Here is a 24,636-nt window from a genome sequence, read left to right on the forward strand (position 1 = left end):
CAATCTTGAAGTTATATCGATTAATAAAAATGTTTAAATTCCAATGTATTAAAAAGTTTTATTTTTTACACATTTATAGAGCAAATAAACATCATTTTCACGTGATTATAAAAATATAAAAAATTATATATTTATATATCTCTTATGTTTATTACATATTTATGTACACATAAAATACAAAACTGTAGATAAATAAAGTATTATTGTTTAATTTTTGGCATCCTTCTTGAGTTTAAACTTTGACGTAAAATATAGCCATTATTACTTGGACACATTGCAATTGTACAGCTATGATCTCCGTTTGTATAAAAGCTATGTTCCATTTGATTATTTAGTTTTATGGGACTGTCAACAAATCCTTGTATATCTATAGTACACCACGGCAAAATTGTATTATTTAATAATGCATATTTTTTCCATGCATTATAAATCTTTAAGATTTTTTTTTGTGTAAAAAATCCCGTAAATTGTAAGTACTGAATTTGTCCAACTTGTATTCTTGGTTTAGGGCATTCATATGAACTGACATACTGAGCTTCCATGTTTTTGTTCTCATTGATTCTATAAAAAATATTGTTTAAATTTTGTAAATGCCCATAAATTTTTCTATTTATTTTTAATTGTATTTTTGTATAAATTAAAGTAGTAAATTTCATAAAATTATATTTTTATTTACTGATATATGCATTATTAAAATCAATAAATGAAAAAATTATATTATAAATTTTGCTTTCACTTTGTACAATCATTTTAGTTTTTCATTACTATTTATAAAGCTACTAAACTAAATTTATTATATGAACACTTTGCAAATTATAAACATTTATAAAATATAAAATATCCTTTAATAATTGAATTACAGATTCAAAGGTTATTAAATGAATTATCAATATTGATATATAACAATATATTATGCATGATTGTATTAATAAGAAAAATTTTTTGTATAAATTTACAATAGAATAAAGAAAATATATTTATTAAACTATTATAGAGCTATATATATATGTTTACATAAAATACCTAGTTCTAGATAAAAAAAAAGTAGTATTGATTAATTTAATACTTAAACAATTATAAATAATTTTTTAACAATTGTTCAACATTTAGTTTAACATTTAGAAGTAATTATTATAAAATTAGAATATATTAACGAAATTATTTTATATAGTTAAAATGATAAATAAAATAATATAAATATTTAGGAAAGTTGCGTTTTTAAAATCGTGATTATTATTTTACAATTAATATATTTCAAAGTAATATAAAAAAAATAACTTATTAAATAAATACTCACAAATTTCCATCAATACAAAAAACTCCTAGCCATTCGAAAAATTCTTTATAATTATTCTGTACTAGTGCTGGAATTTCAAGGGAGTATTCACATCTTCTAATTACTTGCTGATGACAAATGTTAACAGGAAAGCCACGTTTATCAAACCAGGCTGCTACTGAGGACGGGCAAATTCTTTCTGCTACAGAATTATGAATAATAATAATTTATATTATAAAGTACTTGTATGAAAGGTAAAATAATAAATTTCATTAATTAAAAAAAAGATTATAATGAAAATAATTTTAAATTTTAATTACAAAATTAATATGAATTATATACAAAATCAAATAATTGATTCAAGTAATAATCATTATTTAAATGCGAATATAAAAAATACAAATTTTTGATAAAAATAATAGTTGAAGTTGCTTTAATTATAATAACAGTACAATGCGGTGAAATTTTGATATTTACCTAATGGATCCCATGATATTATTACATCGAATGTAAGATCAAGCATCTTATCCAGATTGGTATAAATCCTTTCATAGTATTTGTTGCCAGGGGTTAATTTTGAAGCTTTCAAATTGATTTTCACGACTAGCAAGAAACCGGTAAAAAAATCGAATATAAAAAAATATTTAAAAAAAAGGATCTACTTCAATGAACAAATATTAAAAATAATATATTTTATAATATAAATGATTAATTAGTAACATTAGAAAGAAAAATATATCAAGTCTCTGTAAGGTATTTTGTTTTAATATTTTTCTCATATATATATATATATATATTGTAAAAACTATTATAAAGCTTCTAAATGTTTTTATAAAAATGAAAATGGGAGTTACTATAAAAATTATTTTCAACAGTTTGTAAGATTATAAAAACTATGTGATGTTTGAATGTAATTAAGGAAATATTGGGGCTTGAATTTTGTTTTATAAAAGCTTAATAATCATTAAGCTAAAGATAGTGTTGGACTAGTATCTAAATTAACATTGTTTATTTGAAGTTGTTCTCTAAATGACTTCAATTCTTGTTGTGAAATACCATCCCAACTCTCAAGTTCGGAAAGTCTTCTTAAATTTTCGCAATTCTGCATGAACAAGTGTATACTATTCATAGATAAATCGTTACTATACAAAATGTTTAATTCTTCCAGTTTTGTCATTTGATTCTTCATAAAAATTCTATGAATAGTTCCATCTCCTATTCCCGTAGAGGATCCAAGGTGAATAAACTTGATATTGATACAGTGTGAAAGTATGAATTCCAAATGAGTATCAACACAATCAATGACGCACTTTAGTCTCTCTAAATATTTAAATGGAGATACCATTAATTCTTGTTGTTCTACCAAGTTGATAGCTAAAAATTCGCAATTGTAAAACACCAGATTCCTCAAATTGGGACAATACTGACTAATATAAACAAGAGCACTAAGATCGATTTCCCCAACATGTTCTAAATGTAAACTAATTATATTACATCCTATAATTTGTAGTAGTTTTTGTACTCGATTAGTATAAAAATCACAAGATAACAATTTCAATTCTTTAACATTGATAAGATTAGACAAAATAGACAAATCATTAATTCTTTCATCTTTGAGCATTGAAAGATTTCTTATATAAGGACACATTTCAACAAGTAGATAAAGGTGTTGTATACTCATATTACGACACTCAAATACCTTCAATTTAAATGGCTTATCGAAATTACTGACATGCCATTGGATATATTCTAATGCAATGCCAAACTGATCATACCTTCCTATGTCCTCAAGACAAGAGTGATTGAGTAATAAATTAGCATATCCTGGAACTGTAACAGAAGTACTAAATAATTTAATTTCCTTTAAATCTTGGCATTTCAATAGAAACGGGATAATTCGATTAGTTACTGATCTAGAGGCTGTAACGTCCAATTTTTGAAGTTTTGGGCAGTTCTGGCAAACAGTTGCAGTGATTTGATCTGTACAGTCGAAGCACAGAGTAAAACAAGTTAAATTTTTCATATTACTGACAGCAAGCACTATCATTTTTTCAATAATAGAAGTTCTCCATCCTACTGAACCAGATCCCAAATCTAAGACTTCCAAACCAGTCATTTCGCTTAAACAATCATAAAGTACATGTCGCATGATTTTCGGCCATGCACTAAATTCAATTCGTTTTAAATTTGGATGGCTAATAACTCTAGCTAAATTTGCAGCTGCACTAATCTGGAACATAGCAGTAGTTGTTTTCTCTGTGAATTTATTCTTTGTATCGTTTATAAGATTCTTTATTGCTCGCAGCGTTTCTATTGCCAACTTGTCATATAAATGCCATGGTATACAAGAACTTAACTGATGTTTCATAGATGTCAACAATTTTCGAAGTGATTTTTGCCCTGTTTTTGAATTAAGAGCATTTATCATTGTTAACGGTCTCACAATTTCTACCCCATACATAGTGACAAGTTTGCTTACAGACTTCAGAGCCAGATCTTGTAGTGTAGGTACTTGATGTTTTTTAGGCATTTTTTATTTTTATATTATCTTTTATGACTTACCATAACGTGAGTGTTCTTTACGTTCAAAACGAGTCGGCTTTCCCTCTATACCAAGTTTCTGGTAGCAGCTGCGCCTCAAATTAAGCCATAAATGACCATCTGGCGTTATTGCAATCAAGTTGTCAATATCTAATCTTTTATCAACAGTCAACAAAGAAAATGTTCCTGGAATACAATTGTATAAAATACAACTGGAATAAAATTCTTTTCTAAATTACATTAAAATAGTTATTTTTTAATTAAAATATAATAATAAGTTTTATAAATAAATATCCATTTTTAACACAGATGTAATTAAAGTAAATTATTACTGTATATTAATAAAAATGGTTTTGGAAAATAAATTTTAAATTAAATATTCAGATAAATTAAAAAATACAATTTTAGATACATATTAATTAATATAAAAACTAACATTCCTTTTAGAACGATTCTAAATTTGTTAGAATATATAAAATTTTGTTTTTTTTTATCTTATAAATATTTTATTTAAAAATATATAATTTATATATATATTTAAATCTTTATATACTTTTTATTTCCGAAATAAGAAAGAAATATATAGTGAAACTTTTTTTTGTTTAGAATTATACTAATTTTAAGTAAATCGTTAAATTTTATTATAGTAAAATAGCATATGTAGAAATATTTGTTAAAATTCAGTTTTTTAATACATATTTTATATCACAAAATTACACAAATATTCATTTTATTAGCAACTAATAGCTAAAGTAATACGCATTTTTATATTTGTTTGTTTATAATTTGCTATTTCAAAATACATGAACAATACCGTTTTCTATGAAGTTATTAGACATTTATAAATTCAAATGATACATACCTTGTTTGATAAATGAATTGATAAATGTTCTGTTAATTAACTCAACAGCACGTAGACCATTAATTCTATAGTAATCACTATCTTCTAAAATGCTTTCGCAAAAACCTTCAGGAATACTACATATATTAGGAAGCACGAAAGATACCTGGTCATCATCCAAAATGATTAACATTTTATATAAATACAATATATATAAATATATATATATATATATATAGTAATTTTGTATATCTGACGATTAGTTAATTATATTAAACAAGAATTATCATACTTTATTTATAGTGGGTGAAGATTAGGAAAAATGTAGATTTGTCAAATATATAACATCGTTATTTTTGTTTACATCTTTATTGTAGTTTCAAAATAATGTTAATATTATAGAAGTGATGTAGGAAAAAAAATTTTGTTTTTATTAATAGTTAATAAAGAAAGTTAAAACAAATTATTAATAATTTATATTTTAAAAATTTAGATATATTAATTATAATAAGAGCAAAAGAAAAAAGTTATACACTAAATATAATAAAGTTTTATATACATTAATTTACGTATATGAATAATAATTTTATTAAGTATTTATAATAAGTTGTTTACTTAAATACGCATTCAATTAATTGTATGTAATTTATATGCATTTATATAAATTATATAATTAAATAAAAATTAGCTAATAAATTATATGATTATTTATAGCTAATGGAATAAAAAAAAGCTCAGATTATTTCAAAAGGTAAGTATATAAAATTGAATAGAATAAAACTTCTTTTAAGCTATTTTAACATCAAATCTTATATATAAATAATTATAAAATGGCAATTGATAATAAAAATAGGCAATTAAAACAAGAAAACAAAGATAAGTCTGGCCAATCCTTTCAATAAACTGCATTATCATCATTATGAAATCATTAAAAATAATATTTATTGATCTTTCTTACTTTCATTGTTTATTAAACCGAAATATACAAATTTAACATACTAAACAATCCGCATATCTTCATCAATAATAACAAATGAGGTTTTAAAAAAATGATGAATTATCTTTGGTAACAAACATCAAATGCTCGCTTATGTATAAGGATAATATACAAAAGAGAAAGTAAAAATACTATACACACATGTTTTGTCAAGAGCTTCACGAGACTGCGTAAAATAATATAAATACGACGTATATTAAAACATTTTCCTTTACCGAAGCGCAAAAGCGCAATAGACCTCGACGCGCGCTATAACCAGCAGTTACTATTTAATCTCTTCAAGTTGGGTATGTTCATGTTTGTGTATAATACGTGGAGGGGCGCACTACTTCCTTGAGCCCCTCCATACATTACGGCGTCAAATGCTCAACTAAGCAAAAAGTGCAAAATAAAAGAAACCCACCGAATGAATGAAGCAGTGTGTTTTAATGGTAGACATCGGACGATTTTTTATATTCTTTTTTATTGAATTTGTATTATTGTTTAAATTCAAAATATGAAAGAAACTATATTGTGGAGCTCCAAAGTTCCAAACCTCTGGACACAACATGATTCAACAGCAATTGAACAGCAAAAACAAAGATCCTTATTAATCATCCAATACTATAACTGCAAATTTCCTGTTGCTAGTAATATATAAAACATAGGCATTAATAAATGATAATAGATATGATCGTTTAACGTTAAACAAACGTCGTTTACGTACGCGCACGCGCTGAACGATATAAAATATGTATTATGCGATGTATATTCATCAGAAAACACGTGTGAGAGAATTGAAACTAACGCGAGAATCTACAATACGAACTCGCAGCTCTATAAACTTGGGTTTTGTAATATATCTTGTTCTTTTCTATTAACGCACTGTGTTTCATTCGTCAAGGAACATTAAACAAATGACTCATCTTACTATCGCACTAATATATTCTTTTAGTACTTTTTAATATGTTTTGCAAATAGTAATTGCACTCATACATATGTTTTGATAATTATATAATAATAGTGGTTTTTACTTATCTTACTGAGTGGTACTAATATATATATATATATACTAAGCCCTTTCGTATTCATTTCAAATTTTGAATTTATGTATATTAATTTTTAATGCATTATATTTATACATATTAATCCATTAAATTAAATTGAAAACATCCAAATTAAATTATATTACATTATAAATTTATTGATTGTTACGCTTTGAGAAATTTAACAATATATTATTTTTTAATAAATGAAAATTGCACTTACTGAGCACATGTATTAAAATTAATAAAATGTAAATTGTATATATAAAACGTTTAAAATTTATTTATTAACCGACATGTCTTTCCTGTATGATGAAAATAAGTACGTTTCAAACAATTCAAGATATTTATCAATGTACAAATATGAAAGTTATATAAAAATCAGATATGAATCAGTAACTAATATAATAGTTTAGAATTAAACTAATTTAAACAATATAATAAATGCCTATAAATCATATTCTAAAAAAATCTTATAGTAGATAAACTAATTTAAATAAAATTATTTAATTATATCTTTCTGATAGAAATTTGCTATTATAATTTATTTTACATTATTATTTGTATTATTAATATAAATAATAATAATGTTATAATGTATTTAAAATAACAAAAATAATGTAATTAATTATATAATTATATAAATATATAAACATATAAAATTATAATAATTATATAAAATAATTATATATATATATATATATATATATATATATATATATATATATATGTACTAATTTCTCAAGTTATGTCGTATTTTTAAATACTCATTTTTTTGTTTTTTAATATCAACCATTTTATTTTATGCTTGGATAATTTAATAAAACTATCACAGTGAGTATAATAATGTTTCTTTACTTTTTTTCCTTTAATAATTTCTATATTTTATCGCATATATATATTTACTGCGTACACATCTACGTATTATTATTTAGTATTAAAAATTAAATGTATATAGATATTTATATATATATATATATATATATATGTATGTACATAAATTTTTTAATATTAAATAATAATACGTGGACATATATCAACATAATCACCATTATAATATAAATATGTATTAAAAATATACATTAAAAATAGATGTATATATATTTTTTTTTATTTCTATTTGTACTTTTTCTCAAACATAAATTGTTTTTTAAACTTTTAAATGATACTATAAAACTTAATACTTTCTCATAAAGATAAAAACATTCATTATCAATTCAAAACATAATTATGTTATAATTATAATGTGACTGAAGTAACTAATTTGTTTTGAATAATACGAGAAAATTTTTAAATATATTCGATGATTTCATTTATTAATTTATGAATGCTTATAAATATTTTTATAACAATAGGTTGATATTTATTTATACGCGATATTTGCTTTTAAATATATACACGAAAACTTTAATTCTCAAAGAAATTATATTTTAAACGATCTAAAAGTTTTATTGGTTTTAATAAAAATATATCTTAATAGAAATAGTAAAAAACCTTTAAATATTTTTATCTATTCCCCAAAATATATATGATTCGAAAATAAAAACCAAAAACTACATAAAAAACAACCTAATCGGTTAGATAAAATATAATTTTTACACTAATAATTATGTAATAAAATATTTATATAATCAGATTATGAGAATTAAAGTAAAACTAATCATTAACAATCAATATGAAATTAATATTTACAAAGCTTTTTTGAGAGAAGAAACTTTTCTTTATAACGTTGAATTTTTTATTTAAGTTTTAATGCATTTTCTTTTATTTACTAAATATCTTTATTCCAACTTATTTTCATGAATTATTAAATTTTTTAATTTTTCTGTCGTAGAATGTTAAAAATTTTTACACTGAAAGTTCTTTCTATGACAATACATTCTTTGGTGTATTTTTCAAAAAATTGATCGATATGTTCTTTATCCAAATTTATAAATATCGAATCGTTTTTATCAAGTAATACTTATTCATAGATATTTAATTTCTTCCAAGTCAATGAAATATCAAATTATTATAATACGTAAACGATTAACTCTATTTAAGAATAATAAAAAAATGAATTTACTTCAATTAAATATAAAAACCTGTGCTTTAAAATCTAACAAATATTTGCAGGGCTAAATAATTTTTTATATAAGTATATGATAAGTTTTGCTAATACAGTTAGTAGTTTTATTATTTATTGAAAAAATCTTTAACTGTAAAATTATAATTTTAAATCAAAACTATATGCCAATATTGGTTGCAATATTATTTTCAGTGAGAATTTCTTTGTTGTCTATAATATTTTTTTACAGAAATCAGCAATCACAAATTAATATTACTGCTATTATTATTAATAATAACAAAAAATAATACTACTGAATTATAGCATGTAATATTAAATAGTTTTTTATAGATTGATAAAAATACATGTGTATATATTGTTGTGTGCAAACCCAAATATTTTTTAAATATCTATATAATTTGTTATATTTTCCAAATTTTTCTTTAAAAAAAAATATTTATTTTTCATTGATATAAATATAATCAAAATTTTGTGAATTGAAAACGTAAAGTCAAAAAAAATAATTTGTAATATACCATCATTATTACATTCATCATAAAAAATTACAATGTAACATTTATTCTTTGTTAATTAATATTTATTCCTTTTTTGACCTTAAAATATTCATTATTTTTAAAAAAAATTCTTTACAATACAAATTATTGCATGTTTTTGAAAATTAATTATTCAAATTTAACAGTACATAAGAAAAGTTAACAGGTTTGCTCAGTTTGTCATTTTATGGAATGTTATTTATTAACGTACTAAATAAATTTGACAAGACTGTTATTCATTAAAGTTTTTTTGGTGACAAACGAGGGTGAAAAGTGATCACTAATCTAGTCAGATCAGTTTTTCAAAAGTGCAAGATGGAGCGAGGTAAAAAGTATATAGGTAGATGGATAAGTAAATGAAATCCACTGTAATATGGTGATGTAGGGCCAATGCCAAAGTGAGTCTTGAAATTATCATAATTGTCGAATTGCAAACATCAGATAATAATTCAATACTAGTTCAAAGAAATAAATTATTACGATGGTTTTTCTTTGAAACATTTATTTTTATTTGAAACTCGCAGGATCATTTTCACAAAAACAGGAAGACACGTGAGAGCCAATTCGATTGACGGCTGTAGTTTATTTTGAAGTCTCATAATGTTACAATTTGTTCGTTTAAAAAGTATCATATAAGCGACTGAGTAACATGTACAGATAATGAAAAATTCGTGTGTGTATCAATTTACAGCTAAAAATATATTAAGAATTAAATAATACAATCTTATATTAGACTTATTGAGCACAATATTAAGTATATAAATGTAACGCTAATATTTCGACTCTATAATAAATTAATTTCATTAATATATTTTTGATATCTTTATTTAAGAATTTGTTTAATAAATCATCCTTTACATTGATGGCAATGCAAATGATTGAGCTCGATTCATGATAAAATTATTATTCAAGTTAATATACATATTTATTAGAAATCCATTCACCTATAAAAATAAAATAAAAAATACTTGACTTTCTGCGAACGTGTATTTATTATGAATATCAAATAAATTAATGATATTGTCAAGTAAAATAACACAAATTTAGACGAACATGATAACATTTTTAATAATTATTTTATTAATTACAATTATTTCTTTATATATTGATGAAAATAAGGCACTTTTAACATACAAAAGGAATCTACTATTCCGAATATTATTTTGTATGCATAGACCAGAGAATAAAAACATACTTGCTAAATGGCTGTTACAATAAATTTGCCATTTAATTATATCAGAATGATTATAGAAGTATTATATTAAGCACAATAATTCTTTAAATAATTTATAAACAATATTACTGTATTTATTATACTATATATTAGTTACTCGATGACTAATGCAATCATTATAATTCAATACTATTATTTCCTATTCAATCTTAAATTATTGTGACTTATATAACTTTAAATAAGCTGCCGTTTTTCAGATATTCTTATTACGGATATAATAAACAACGAAAATAAAAAAAATCAAAGTCTTAATTGGATCGATTTAGCTTGTACTCATATATTGAAATTAACACAAACCAAAGCCAGAAATTAAAGAATTCACGAAAACTAACAAATGCGATAAAATTTTGTAAACGTAATTTTTCATTAGTTCTTGTCATTAGGTTATTTAAAAAAAAGGTTAAAATAAAGGGCAATTAATTTATAAACATATAATTTTTCCTAATAAATAATTATATAGAATTGAACATGGCTATTAGCTCTTGTTAGTATTAAGAAACTAATAAATTGAGTAATAGTTTTGAAACTTTGCTATAATTGCAAAAATATAGCTAATTACCATGTTCTATTCATCCTGGTATTGTGAAAATGTTTTCAATATCTATTTCCTTACACACATTTAATGTGATCATGTGAACATTAACTCAATTATTACGATTATCAATTCTTTAAATAAAAATTAAATTTTATATATCTTATATAATAATTTTCCATGTTTTAGAATAAAAAATATATAAAAGATAAAAAAATATCAGATCATGTATGAGCAAATATTGTATTTTCTAATAGATTGAATCTTCTATACATTTGTTTTAACTCTTTTCAATGCAAATCTGTATTTAAAGTTGAACAGATTTATTATTTTTAAGGATAGATAGTGCTTATTATTTGTAATGTAATTTTTTTATAGCTTGTACTATCATCCTCAAATGAATTTCATTTTGATAATTCTTGTCAAAAGAAAATTTCGTTAAAAAAATTGTCATGATTTTTTTTAATATAGCTAATAAAGGATCTACAATTCATGTATACAAAAAAACATAAGTTTGTGTACAAATTACTGATGTTAATTTATCAACAATAAAAAAAATATATACATTATATTAAAATTTAATGCAACTAGTGAAATCAAGAGAAATATTTTATAAAAATTATATGTTTCGTATAATAATATTAAATTTTTTAAAACATAAATTCAATATTTATTGATATCAGTTTTTGATAAAAAATAAATAGTAGATATTGACATTAAGTTTATAATATATGTATAAATATATTTATAATAAAGTGGTCATCTTAAGAAAATTACTTTTATATCTAAAATTTCTCATTACATTTATTCATCAATAATATTATTTGTGAATATTACAATAAGAATAATGTACATAATATTGTACAGAGAATATACAAAAATTGTATTTACTACTCTCACTTTACTAGATTTAAATTTTGCTTATAATAGAAATTTTTAAGTAAAGAAAATCCGGAATTATCTGATAACTAGCATAACATATTTTTAAATAATTTTTTAGAAATATTTATATTATTATTTTTAGTTTGATAAATCACTTATAGTTCTTGGTGTAATAATAAAAATATCAAAGAGTTCTTTTATTGAATTTTTTTGGTTAAAATTTATTCATTTTGAAGTAATGAAAATAATATAAAAATTCAATAAAAATAAATATATATCTTACTTCCTATATTTTTTAATTTCATTAGGATTTCTCCTCATCCAATATTTGACACCAGATTTGATACCAAGTATTGCTGCTCGTGAATTAACGTCTCGTTGTATAAAAGGTGAATAACCAGCAATATAATCTTCGTTTAATGGGTCATTTTTAGTGCAACCAAGTTTTGTTGGTCTTTGATCTGGCATTGGCTGGTCTTCAAATAATATTGGATTACAAGCATGCTTACCACCTTGAAATGTTGGAAGAGAGTACTATAAAAAAATAAAGTATCCAACTAGATTTAAGCAATTTTTAATATTATTTAGAGGAATCGAAAAATATTATTAACTAGATAATTAAATTATTAAAATGAATAAGATAATACATAACATATCGATATAATTTCATTTATATTTAATTTAAATTTATTTTAAGAATGTTCTCAACATTCCTTATTTTAATTTAAATTATTAATAACATTTAAAACATAAAATTTAAAAATAAATAATTGATAAATATACAAAATAATAATTGAAAATTAAATTACTTACCTTTTTCCCTTTAGAAGTGAGTGGTTTTCGAAAATTAATATATATTTGTTGTTTGCCCTCATCATCTAATGATATGTTTACTTTCTTTAACGTTTTGTTTCCACAATGTGGACAGAAAATTTTTGTAACTATACCTGTTGTTTTAAAACATGAATAGCAACGTAAGATAAATGTTCTCATTTCTTTAATAACTTTTCCTTCTAATGAAGCAATATTTAATCCTATCTGTATTAAAACATTTTGCATAGCATAATCCATTGTTAAACATGCGACAGTTGCTGGTTTTTCTTTAACTATATCTGAATCCATACGTTTTTTTATATTTAATATGTTTTCTAAAAAAATTTAATACACACAGAATAATCAACATACTTGATTTTTGTAGAAATAATTATAAAATACAAACTTGGTGTAATCCAGCCTTCATTATCATTTTCAATTAAAATTTCTTCTTGATCAACTTCATTCTTTGATTTTTGAATTTTTGAATTAATTTTTATGGGTTTAAGAATATCATCAATGGTAAGTATATCTCCACAATCAACTGGTAAATCTGTTGGGTCACATTGGAGTTTTTCAAATTTTTTATTTAATTTATTAAATTCAATTGTTTCTTCTTCGGACATAGCTATTTTATAATCAGACTTTGTATTACTTTTATTACTTATTACTGATGCAGCTACTAAATGCTCTTCGTCTGAAATGGAAGAGTCTGAATATTCACTTAATATTCGAGATTTAGTTTCTTCCTCTATATTGCCATTTATCTTTGTACAATCGTTTTCATACTCATAAATATCACTAACTTTTTCATTATCTAATTTTTCTATTTCTTTTTTCTGAAATAAAATAAAAATTATATATATACCTATATAAATTATTAAAATTTTAAAAGAATTTATGTATTGAAATTTTAAGCAAAATATTAAAATATGTTACAATAAAGATTATATTTAAAGTATAAATAAAGACACAAATTAAAATGATTTTTAAACACAATTTATAAATTTACAAGCTATTATATATCTTTATTTAATAATTTATAAACAAAAATATTAAATATTATAATAAAATTATATAAACCTCTGACATATAAAATCCAATAATATTCTTTGGATGATCATTTGAAGGAAGTATGCTATTATAAATAATTTCCTTCTTTTTTTCAGGTTCTTCCTTTAAATGACTTATTCCTACTTTTTCTTTTTCAAAACGATATGTAAGTGCAATGATTTTAAGATCTGTTGACGAAAGACTTTTATAGTCACCAGTTTTTTTTGAAAATTCAGTCACTATAAATATGACATATAAATAAATGCTATTAATTTTATTAATTATTATAAATTTTATTTGATAAATACCAAATTTAATATCTTCTGAATAAGCATCCTTCACTTCTAGATCATACGGTAGTACAACTAAACGTTTAATCTGTCTTTTACTTTTAATTTCATTTATTACACTTGATTCAGTTATAATTTTATTACCGATTTCCTGAAGAAAGAAAAATGGTTTTCATTACATAAATATATAAAATCTGTACAAAAATGTCTTGGAAATATTTTAACCTAAAAATGTATACTACATAATTCCCGTACAAAATAACGATAAACTTTATTATATAAATACCTGCAAAGGTGCATTCTTAATAAATGCACTAGTATCTACTATTAAATATTCAATCTTTGATTCTAAAGACATTTTTTAATAAAAAAGTATAAACATGCGTTTGACTTGATACTGATATTTATGACTATCAGGTTATATACAAGCAGTATACAAATCTTGCATAAATTGTGTACTTTATTCAAATTCCCTATCTTTACAACGAAAAATAGATTCCTATAAAAGTGTAAACTTATTTATTAATTTTAAATAATATTGGATTTAAACACGAGTAAAACATAAAACAATCTTTGAGAAATTAAATTTCTTTAATTTAGTTATTAATGACAATTCGATAATTAATTCGAAATAACGCTTATATTTTTATAGTTATTTAAAATTAGCGGTAGTATTAATTTTAATAATAAGAGTTTCGTAGATAATTTATAAAAACAGCGTATCCGTATGCTTGTTGAAATTGTTTAATTAAATTAATTTTGTTTAACGAATGGAATATGGAGGAAACCGTGTAGTATATGACATCGTCTCACAGCTGGTGTATCATTTTAAGGTAATATTGTACATAATGGATATAAATCTTTAACTAATTCACATACAAAGTTTTTCATTTATTGTAATGAAAACTGTGATGTAATTAAAAAGGTATTTCTTTTATAAAATTTGTATAACATTTGAACGCGATTTTTATAAAATGAATTATTTATTTTTAAAGCAGTTATTTAGATAAATAAAGAATAAAATTCAATATGCCATATAATGATTTTTCATTACAAAAGATCAAAGTCATAACAATTAAATTATTAAAAAAATATTAAAAATAGGGTTAGCAGACAGCTCGAAGTTTCCACCAAAAATCGTTTTTAAACGTTAATATTCATATGGGCTCCGAGGGGGCACTTACGCACACCGGTCCATGCCAGAAAGTGTGCATGCGTATGTAAGAAGATCTGGCATGAATACGTATTAAGCTACATCACATAATCCACACGAAAGTCCGCGTTGGACCATTAACTGTGTATACATCACATTAAATGCACTACACCAGTGACGTATGGCAAGATGGTGGCCGTAGTACAATGATGATAAAGTGGCAATAGTAGATATTCGCATTATAACGTGAATCGCGTAACCACACCAAGGCTTATTGTGTTCCTTGCATACGTACATTTATTTTAGGGAAATGAAGGTTCGTTTGTATTGTTGAACGTTAGAGAGGAAAAAATCAGTGTAATTTGACCTTGCATTCTTGTGACATGCAAGTGCTTAATTATCTAGTAGCTTTTGCTGTTGTTCTCTACTACATTTTTTTCTTTCGTTGCTGCCCTTAAATTGTGGGTTGACTGTATGAACATTCATAACAACGATTCTTTAGGTTTGTTTTTTATTAGAATTAATGGAATGCCTTTTTTGTCATTTGTCCACCGTCTTTATTACGTGTAATGTACATACGCACGAGCGATAAAAGGAGTTTCATTAATTTATATATGCGTCGATACGTTAATTAAATACCACCAAATTGAACATTTTGACTATGTTGAACTTTTAGGATGTAATAATATTGATACACATTCTTGTTTAGCAATTAAGAATTACATACATCTACATAATATTTAAATTCATATATGGTGATGAAAAATTTTTTTATTATTGGATGCTTTATCACTATATACATACGCGATTATTAAGTTTGTTATCTAGAAAAAAAAACAAAGGAACGAGGGATGTATTTTATAAGCAACTAGAGTGATTTATAATTAGTTATCAGACTGTTAATAGTGAAAAATTAAAATAAACTTACAAATACATAACATTTAATCGTGGAAATTGATTTTTAATATTAAGCTTTGAAGTTTCTTTCATTAAGGAATTTATGCTTATTATATGCTATTTACATGGACTTCTTATAGTTAATGGATATATATAATAATTCATTAAAGAGATATTTCTCTTTTCCATCAATAAATGTAATTAAAATTTGTTATTAATAACTTGCATTTATAATTAGGTAATAACAATTTTGATCGTGATAAAACTGTTTGTTTCAGCTGCAGATGCAGTTTAAAGTGGGTAAAAATGTTATGAGTCATTGCATTAGGTAAATTGAACCAGATGATCCAACAATTTACTATGTCTACATGTGAAGAGGATCCATCAATGTCAGGATTTCATCAGCTCAGTGTTACAAGTAAATCTAAACCATTTAATTATTTTTTAATTATAAGTTGAAATATAATGTGAACATTTTATTGCTTTCTGCAGAACATTTATTAAATCAGATTTGTAATATTTCTGGAATATATTTACTTATGGTTATATTTCTAAAATTTTAAATATAATTATACAATTATGGGTTATACTTTAAATTATATTCATAGATTCCAGATTTTCTTTAATTTTATATAAATGATATAGGAAATAATTAAATACTATTAATAATCTATTTAATAAGATACATTCTGATTATTAAAGAATAAACAAAAACTATAAAGAATAATATTAAATTTTAATATAAAATTAATTAGATTAAAACAACTATTATGGGTGCAAGAATTAACTTATATATATAAATAATTTAAGAAGTTGAAAATAAATTTATTAAAATGTTTTATATTTGAAATATGTTCAAGTATCTACTTATTATTATATAATTAAAGTATTTGAATAAGAAAATATTTGAAATTTATATTTTAATATATAAATAATTTATGGAAGACAAATAATTGAAAATCTAATGTTAGTAATAGGTGATAAATGAATATTTTATTAAATAACATTTACCTTATTATTATATAGTCTTTGATTATTTATAGTATAATAAAAAATTTAATGCAATTTTTAAAAATTTCTTATTGTTTTAAATAAGAATACTGCCGATAAAGTATAAAAAATAATATATGAAATATATGAACTCAATATTACTTATATTTATTTGTATATATTAATAATTAAAATTTACTAATAAAATTTAATTCTATTGTTTTTTAATACAAATTGGATTTTAATAGGTAAATATTTTAAATGTATTTTCTTTATTATTCTAGTTGAAACAGCAAGTTTGAAAAGTTCTTTTTTTTTAAAACCTAATCCGTACATAGAATTATCAGTGGATCATAAAAGTCCACGAAAAACTGAAGTATCTAAGTCAACACTACAACCAAAATGGAATGAAGAATTTACAGTTTTAGTAACACCATACTCTTATCTACATTTTCGTCTTTTAGATCACAGTTCTTTTCGTAAAGATACATTGATTGGTGAAAAAAAAATCTCTCTTTATAATGTTTTATCAAACTATAATGGCAAATTGGAAAATTTAGAGCTTACTCTAGACTTATTGTCAGGAAATCAACATGGGTATATTCAACCTAAAACTGGTGATTTAATCACCTTGTTTGATAGGCTTAAAATTGACATGAATACTGTTGCTCCTCCATTTCATCTACGACATGATCACCCTGCTTTTGGTAATACAAGTCAAATGTCTGTATCGCCACCTTTTCATCCAACCACCGTACCTCTTGGTTAGTAATTGCATTATTTATAAAACTTATATAAAATAAGAAATATAATTTTGAGAAAAATAAATATCATAGATGATGGTGTCAGAGCTCGTATGCGATCACAAGGTACAGAAGATGTAGTGCCTTCTATGATTGTTCAACCATTGATGTATCGTAATTCATCAAATAACTTTCAAGACTGTAACAGTGCTGGTCAATCAGATACTGAGCCAAGTAGTAGTAGAGCTATAGCAGTATATACTCCTTTTTTTTCAAATGGTACTACCAGCAGTGATAACAATGGCACAGCAGGTGACAGCGTATCACCAGAAACAAGTTTTTTACCATTGGTTCAACCACCTGCACAGCCATGTTCCTCTAATATAACTAACCAAGTTGAAAACCTACCTCAGGAGGAACCTCTACCGGCTGGTTGGGAAATGAGACACGATGTTTATGGCAGAAGGTGACTATTTTCAATAACAATTAAATTAAAAATTTTTCTTATTCATTATTTATATAGAAATTTTATAACATACGATTCTATAAATCTAATTTCTTTATACAAATTTTTTTAGGTATTATGTTGATCATAATACACGTAGCACATCCTGGGAGAGACCACAACCTTTACCACCAGGTTGGGAAGTTCGACGAGATATGGGAGGACGAATTTATTATATAGATCACAATACAAGAAGTACTACCTGGCAAAGACCAAATTCAGAAAGATTGCAGCATTATCAACAGTGGCAGGGTGAGAGACAGTATGTAGTTCAACAAGGAAATCAACGATTTCTTTATCCACAGGTATTTATCTTCTATTGTATACTCTGTTGTTTGTTTTATTTACAAAATCTCAATACATAAATTTATATTTTTAAGTATTTAAATTAAAGCTTAAATAAAATGAATTTCACGATTGAAATTAACAAAGATAAGCCTCGAATTATTGTTAATTATTGCTATTTTTAATGTACATATTTATTTTAAAATACGAATTTATGACCTGAGTGATGTTAAGTTAAATTAAATACTTATATAGAAATAAATTATATATAAATCTTAGACATCCATATTAACATCAATATTTTATTTTTGAAATGGTATAACTTTTTAATTAGAAGGATTTTTATTAGAAAAATTTCTTTTTATTTTAAAATTTATTTAAATAACAAAAATAAAATATTGATGTTAATATGGATGTCTAAGATTTATATATAATTTATTTCTATATAAGTATTTAATTTAAAATTTATTTAAATTACAAATGTACACATGAAATACTTATATTATTCAGTCGCATCAAGCTATGGCAGCAGGACCATTTACGTCAATTGCCGATGAAGACGATGGTCTGGGCCCTTTGCCTGCTGGTTGGGAGCGACGAAGACAGCCGGAAGGTCGCGTATATTACGTTAACCATAAGAATCGTACGACGCAATGGGAGGATCCACGAACACAGGGTCAGGAAACAATGGACGAGCCACCTCTACCGTATGGTTGGGAGATTCGGCTGACCGAGGATGGTATGCGATACTTTGTCGATCATAACACGAGGACAACAACATTCCAGGATCCAAGGCCGGGTGTGCCTAATGGGTATACTTTTCTTTCTTAGCATTTGTCATCATTTTAAAAGCAAATTAATGTACGTAATTAAGCAATAAATTTGTCTAAAATTTTCTATCTTTTCAATTTACAATACATATAATTATAAAATATTTAAAAGCTACTTATTTTAATAATTATGTTTAATTTCAATCTTTAAAATATGACATGATACTTTTTTTTAGAAATAGTTATATAAAGTTACAAAATACATTATCAAATATTTTATACTTTTAAAATTTTCTTTTTAATATTAATTTTCAGTTTGATCTATATTCTTTTTACTATTTTTTTAAATTTCATTCTTATTATTTTTTATCATATAAATATTCACAGATAAAATTAATATTTTTGTTTGATTACAATTCATTAGCTTATACTGTATAACGAATCTTACTGTATTTCGAAGATTTATTGTCTCATAAATATTATTGGATGAATAATCTAAGTTTTTCATAATTTTTACAATGTTTTTTAAGTTTTATGAATAAAATATAACTATTGAAAATAATAAAAATCTTATATTTGTAACATAATATAATACATTGTACAATACATTGTTCCTGACCTTCAAATATTTTAAAATGTGTCTAATTGAAATGCATTATTTTATTTACTTTAGACCAAAGGGAATGTGTAGAGTGCCAAGAGCATATGAAAGATCATTCCGTTGGAAGCTTTCTCAATTTCGCTTTTTGTGTCAAACGAATGCATTTCCTAATCACATTAAAATTAGTGTTAGTAGACAAACGTTATTTGAAGACTCTTATCACCAAATAATGAATGCAGAAGCTTTCGCTCTTAGACGTAGGTTGTATATACTTTTTAAAGGAGAAGAAGGTTTAGATTATGGTGGTGTATCAAGGTAAGACATGAATGCAAGCAAATAAGTTTATTTTAATTGGATAGTTTATTTTTAAAAATTGAATACAAAATATTAAAATAATTATTTTTTTTACAGAGAATGGTTTTTTCTTCTAAGTCATGAAGTTCTTAATCCAATGTATTGTCTTTTTGAATATGCTAACAAAAGCAACTATAGTCTACAAATAAATCCAGCATCTTATGTAAATCCAGATCATTTAAATTATTTTAAATTTATTGGAAGATTTATAGCAATGGTATATTAACAAAATTTTAAAGTTGTATAATTTCGCAACATGTAAAATATTCATTTTAATATTTTTAGGCACTTTATCACGGACGTTTTATTTATAGTGGATTCACAATGCCCTTCTACAAACGAATGTTAAATAAAAAATTAATAATGAAAGATATTGAATCCATTGATCCTGAATTTTATAAATCACTTATTTGGATAAAGGAAAACAATATTGATGAATGTGGTCTTGAATTATATCATAGTGTTGATTTTGAAATTCTTGGTCAAGTAATTCATCATGAATTAAAAGATGGTGGAGATAAAATTAAAGTTATTGAAGACAATAAAGAAGAATATTTAAGGTATAATTAGTTCGGAAGCGTGTCCAATAGTCGAATTTTGGTACAATCTATACTGAAATAAAAAATATATATTTATTATTATCAATTTATTTAACCTACAAACTTATAGGCTAATGACAGAATGGCGAATGACACGAGGCATTGAAGAGCAAACCAAAGCTTTTTTGGAAGGATTTAATTCTGTTGTACCTTTAGAATGGTTAAAGTATTTTGATGAACGAGAACTTGAACTTATGTTGTGTGGTATGCAAGAAATCGATGTGGATGATTGGCAAAGAAATACCATATACAGACATTATACACGCAATAGTAAGCAAGTATTATGGTTTTGGCAGGTTTGTTTTCATTTGAATTTATATTACTAAGAAATACAAGTAAAATTATTTTGAAAGTTTATATTAAGTAATTTACTATTACTATTATTCAGTTTGTAAGAGCAGCAGATAATGAAAAACGGGCAAGATTGTTGCAATTTGTTACTGGAACATGTCGAGTTCCTGTTGGTGGATTTGCAGAATTAATGGGTAAATTGGAATTTACTTTTAGATAACGTTTTCACAATTCAGTTGATATAAAACATTACTATTTTTAATTTGTTTTGAAAAATTTTTTAATAAGAATTATTAAAAATATAAAGATAAATTATATATTTTATTCATTATAAATTTTATTTTGTTTATTATATATTTTCGTTTATATTTATATTAATTTTTTTATTTATATTTATTATATTGATTTAATTATTATATGATTATAAAATTTATTAATTACTTAATTATTTAATAGTTATTATAATATATTATAATATATTATAAATTTAAATTAATTTTCATGTACTTTGATAATGTATTTTAAGTTATAAGAATATTTTTTCAGTACATTTATATTGATAATTCATACAGTGTATGATATTTTTTATTGGATTACACTTAAATATGTGTTCCAAGTATATTATGTATAATCATTTCTATACATATATATAATTTCTAAAAATCTTTAATGTTATCAATTTAAATATTTATTTTGTATAATATTTTCGAAAATTGAAACGTAATTTTTATTCGAAATGCTATTATTTCTTGTTATATTACAATTCATTGAATTAATATTTTCTAAGATTATGTTTATTTTTGTGTACTAATTGTAAACAAAAGGGAGTAATGGTCCACAAAGATTTTGCATTGAGAAAGTTGGCAAGGATACGTGGCTACCAAGATCACACACGTGTTTTAACAGGCTTGATTTACCACCTTATAAAAGTTATGATCAACTGGTGGAGAAATTGAATTATGCTATCGAAGAAACTGAGGGCTTTGGTCAAGAGTAAGAACACCCATCACTAACTGTGTAGATTAATATTTTAAGTTTAAATTTCTCAAAGCAAAAGGTTACTCTTTCATTGTAATTTGAACTTTGTATTATGTAATATATTTCAATTCTTGTGAATTTAAATATTAAGTTCAGTATGATTTAAATCAGTAGTGAATTATTTAATTTGTTACATAATTTGATACAGAACTAAAATCTCAATTCAAGATATTGGAATTTATATAAAAATTTTGCTTTATCATTGCTATCAGTGATAGATAATTTAAAAAAAAAATGATAATGATTGGTTATTCATAATAATATCAAACATAAATTTACAAGTATGATTGTATTAAAATCGATTATATTTGTATGTTTTTATTTATTAATTAATAAATTAATTAATACATTTTAATTAATTAATAAATTTTATTTAAATTTTTAATTAACAATTTTAATTATACTCCATTTTTGATAACATTAGTCTTAAATACTTAAAAATTCATATGAGCACACAAGAACAATTTCTATGTATAATTGAATACATGGAAAAATAAAATATACATAAAACCTGTAAACATGCAATTATGTGATCTAAATGAAAGAGTATTACTTTCTCATTTCCATATTTAAGTGCATGTAAATTAAGATTTATCCAATGAATTTACAATTCAAAATTTGTTATTGAAAAAGATAGTCACGTTACTCAGATGTATCAAAGTATATGGATTGCGATTTGATAACTACTAAACCAAATGACAGGGCGTGTAAAAGTATTAACCCATGATGAATGATTGGATTTTGTTTTAAAAACACGAGATATATAGCGTATATGTACATGTATATAAATATATATAGTCGATGTTTGTAAAGCGAAGCCACCACTATATTCTTCCTTGTTCCTTTGCGACGATGTGTATAAAGTTATTAAATTAAGCGACTGTCGTTAGTGCTATTTGTACACAGTTAAGAATTGTATGATTCCGAATATCCTTATTTTATTTAATTCTTTGTTTGGTACAAAAAATTGGCTTATCGTTTTAAGCTTTGGATAAAAATGATTATGTTTTAAAATTAATTTTCATTTTTGTTTTCAAGTTAAAAGTATTTATATACCGAAATTATTGTTCATGTAAAAATTTTTAAATATTTATATCGCATATGATAAATAGTAATTTCGAATCATGTTTAAATTATTGTACGTTAAGTGTAAACATAACATAAAAAGTAATGTAAATTTTTAGAAAATTATTAAAATAGATATTTTTCTTTTAAATATATGTGGATTTCATAATTTTTATATTATGTAAATATTTCCAAGTTATTTTGAGGGTAAACAATCATATATTATTATATACACCTTTGAAAATGTATTTAATACACACAGAATTTGATACAAGGCTTATAAAAATTCAATAGCATTAATTATATTATTTAAACTTAGTTTATTTAAATAAATTATATTTAAAGTAATTATATTAAACGGTTCCTATTGAAATACAATTATATAAAACTTATCCTCAATACTTAGGAATATTAATTAAAATAAAATTTTCGTCTATAATTTCATGGTCTCAGAAAAGGAGATAACCAATAATGATATATTATGTAAAATTAAATTTTATGTAGTTGAACTATATTTGCGCTATACCGTAAATGACATAATAATGATTATGTGCTGTCTGGAACAGTTGAAATTATTTCGATATAAGAACAATATAGTTGGATTATTTTATACATATTCATACTCATGAAACTAATTTTCAATTAATTTTTCTTTTATAAAAAACCAAAGTTATTAAAGGGTATGTATATTTGCGGCAAAAATAAAATTAATATTCACAGTGTAACCACATTCATTCCTAAAATAATCAGTATAATTATAAATTTAAAAAAAAAATGGAAAAGATAATATTAGTCAAATAACGAAAAATATTTATAATACACGATTTTCGATTACTATGGGTCATTTTTAAAAATTAAAATGAATAATTGCATTGATCATAAATCAAGAAATATTCTGTAACATCAATTTAGTACACAAATGAAAATAATTTATTGAATTTTTAAGAAGTGAAATCTCGTACCTTTGTTACATTTGCTATTACAAAATGACCTGACATATAATGTACGTGTTTCTATACGTGAACAATGTATAGTAGCGTATCTTATACAAAAAGCTGATACTTATATTAAAATTTACTAGTGGTATAATTAAAAGAGTTCTACTTGGAAGTATAATTCCTTGATTTAAAAAAGAAATATTACCGCTAGTATATAAGAATGTATATACGAGAAAAATGAATGTTATAAAAAAGCCTGAATTTTCAATAAGCATGTGATTATTTAAAACAGATGAATGGTAAAGCGACGTATAAAAGTATC

General features: G+C 23.4%; 4 protein-coding genes across 6 annotated transcripts; 1 reads left to right on the forward strand and 3 right to left on the reverse strand.

Annotated features, from left to right (window-relative positions):
• Nucleotides 1-152: 152 nt before the first annotated feature.
• Nucleotides 153-6,366, reverse strand: LOC105364763 (ribonuclease P protein subunit p40-like). Of its 2 annotated transcripts, none has more exons than XM_011502782.1 (6): nucleotides 6,059-6,366; nucleotides 4,680-4,824; nucleotides 3,839-4,003; nucleotides 1,754-1,879; nucleotides 1,298-1,478; nucleotides 153-561 (listed from the first exon to the last, which is right to left on the reverse strand). In XM_011502782.1, exons 1-6 carry the CDS (start codon nucleotides 6,203-6,205, stop codon nucleotides 201-203), a joined length of 1,125 nt encoding a protein of 374 aa, XP_011501084.1. In that variant the 5' UTR covers nucleotides 6,206-6,366; the 3' UTR covers nucleotides 153-200. The 2 variants fall into 2 exon arrangements, with proteins under 2 accessions (XP_011501084.1, XP_011501085.1); XM_011502783.1 differs by lacking the exon at nucleotides 6,059-6,366 and adding an exon at nucleotides 5,617-5,637 and having other exon boundaries at nucleotides 154-561.
• On the reverse strand, nucleotides 2,241-3,832 carry LOC105364762 (uncharacterized). The gene has a single exon (XM_011502781.1). The coding sequence runs from the start codon at nucleotides 3,804-3,806 to the stop codon at nucleotides 2,241-2,243; it is 1,566 nt and encodes a 521-aa protein (XP_011501083.1). The 5' UTR covers nucleotides 3,807-3,832.
• Nucleotides 6,367-12,176: 5,810 nt separating the features above from the next.
• On the reverse strand, nucleotides 12,177-14,588 carry LOC105364764 (RNA-binding protein NOB1). Its single transcript, XM_011502784.1, has 6 exons — nucleotides 14,372-14,588; nucleotides 14,104-14,236; nucleotides 13,826-14,034; nucleotides 13,149-13,581; nucleotides 12,743-13,077; nucleotides 12,177-12,463 (listed from the first exon to the last, which is right to left on the reverse strand). The coding sequence occupies exons 1-6, from the start codon at nucleotides 14,441-14,443 to the stop codon at nucleotides 12,209-12,211; spliced, it is 1,437 nt and encodes a 478-aa protein (XP_011501086.1). The 5' UTR covers nucleotides 14,444-14,588; the 3' UTR covers nucleotides 12,177-12,208.
• Nucleotides 14,589-15,312: 724 nt separating this feature from the next.
• Nucleotides 15,313-22,392, forward strand: Su(dx) (Suppressor of deltex). 2 transcript variants are annotated; one of them, XM_011502785.1, is made up of 12 exons: nucleotides 15,313-15,740; nucleotides 16,414-16,553; nucleotides 17,410-17,889; nucleotides 17,962-18,334; nucleotides 18,447-18,678; nucleotides 19,169-19,470; nucleotides 20,102-20,344; nucleotides 20,441-20,600; nucleotides 20,669-20,943; nucleotides 21,053-21,278; nucleotides 21,371-21,467; nucleotides 22,098-22,392. In XM_011502785.1, the coding sequence occupies exons 2-12, from the start codon at nucleotides 16,478-16,480 to the stop codon at nucleotides 22,268-22,270; spliced, it is 2,637 nt and encodes an 878-aa protein (XP_011501087.1). In that variant the 5' UTR covers nucleotides 15,313-15,740; nucleotides 16,414-16,477; the 3' UTR covers nucleotides 22,271-22,392. The 2 variants fall into 2 exon arrangements, with proteins under 2 accessions (XP_011501087.1, XP_011501088.1); XM_011502786.1 differs by having other exon boundaries at nucleotides 15,313-15,554.
• The last annotated feature ends 2,244 nt before the right edge of the window (nucleotides 22,393-24,636 follow it).

The sequence above is a fragment of the Ceratosolen solmsi genome, unplaced genomic scaffold (genome assembly GCF_000503995.2).
Source record: "Ceratosolen solmsi marchali unplaced genomic scaffold, CerSol_1.0 scaffold15, whole genome shotgun sequence".
Taxonomy (NCBI): Eukaryota; Metazoa; Arthropoda; class Insecta; order Hymenoptera; family Agaonidae; genus Ceratosolen; species Ceratosolen solmsi.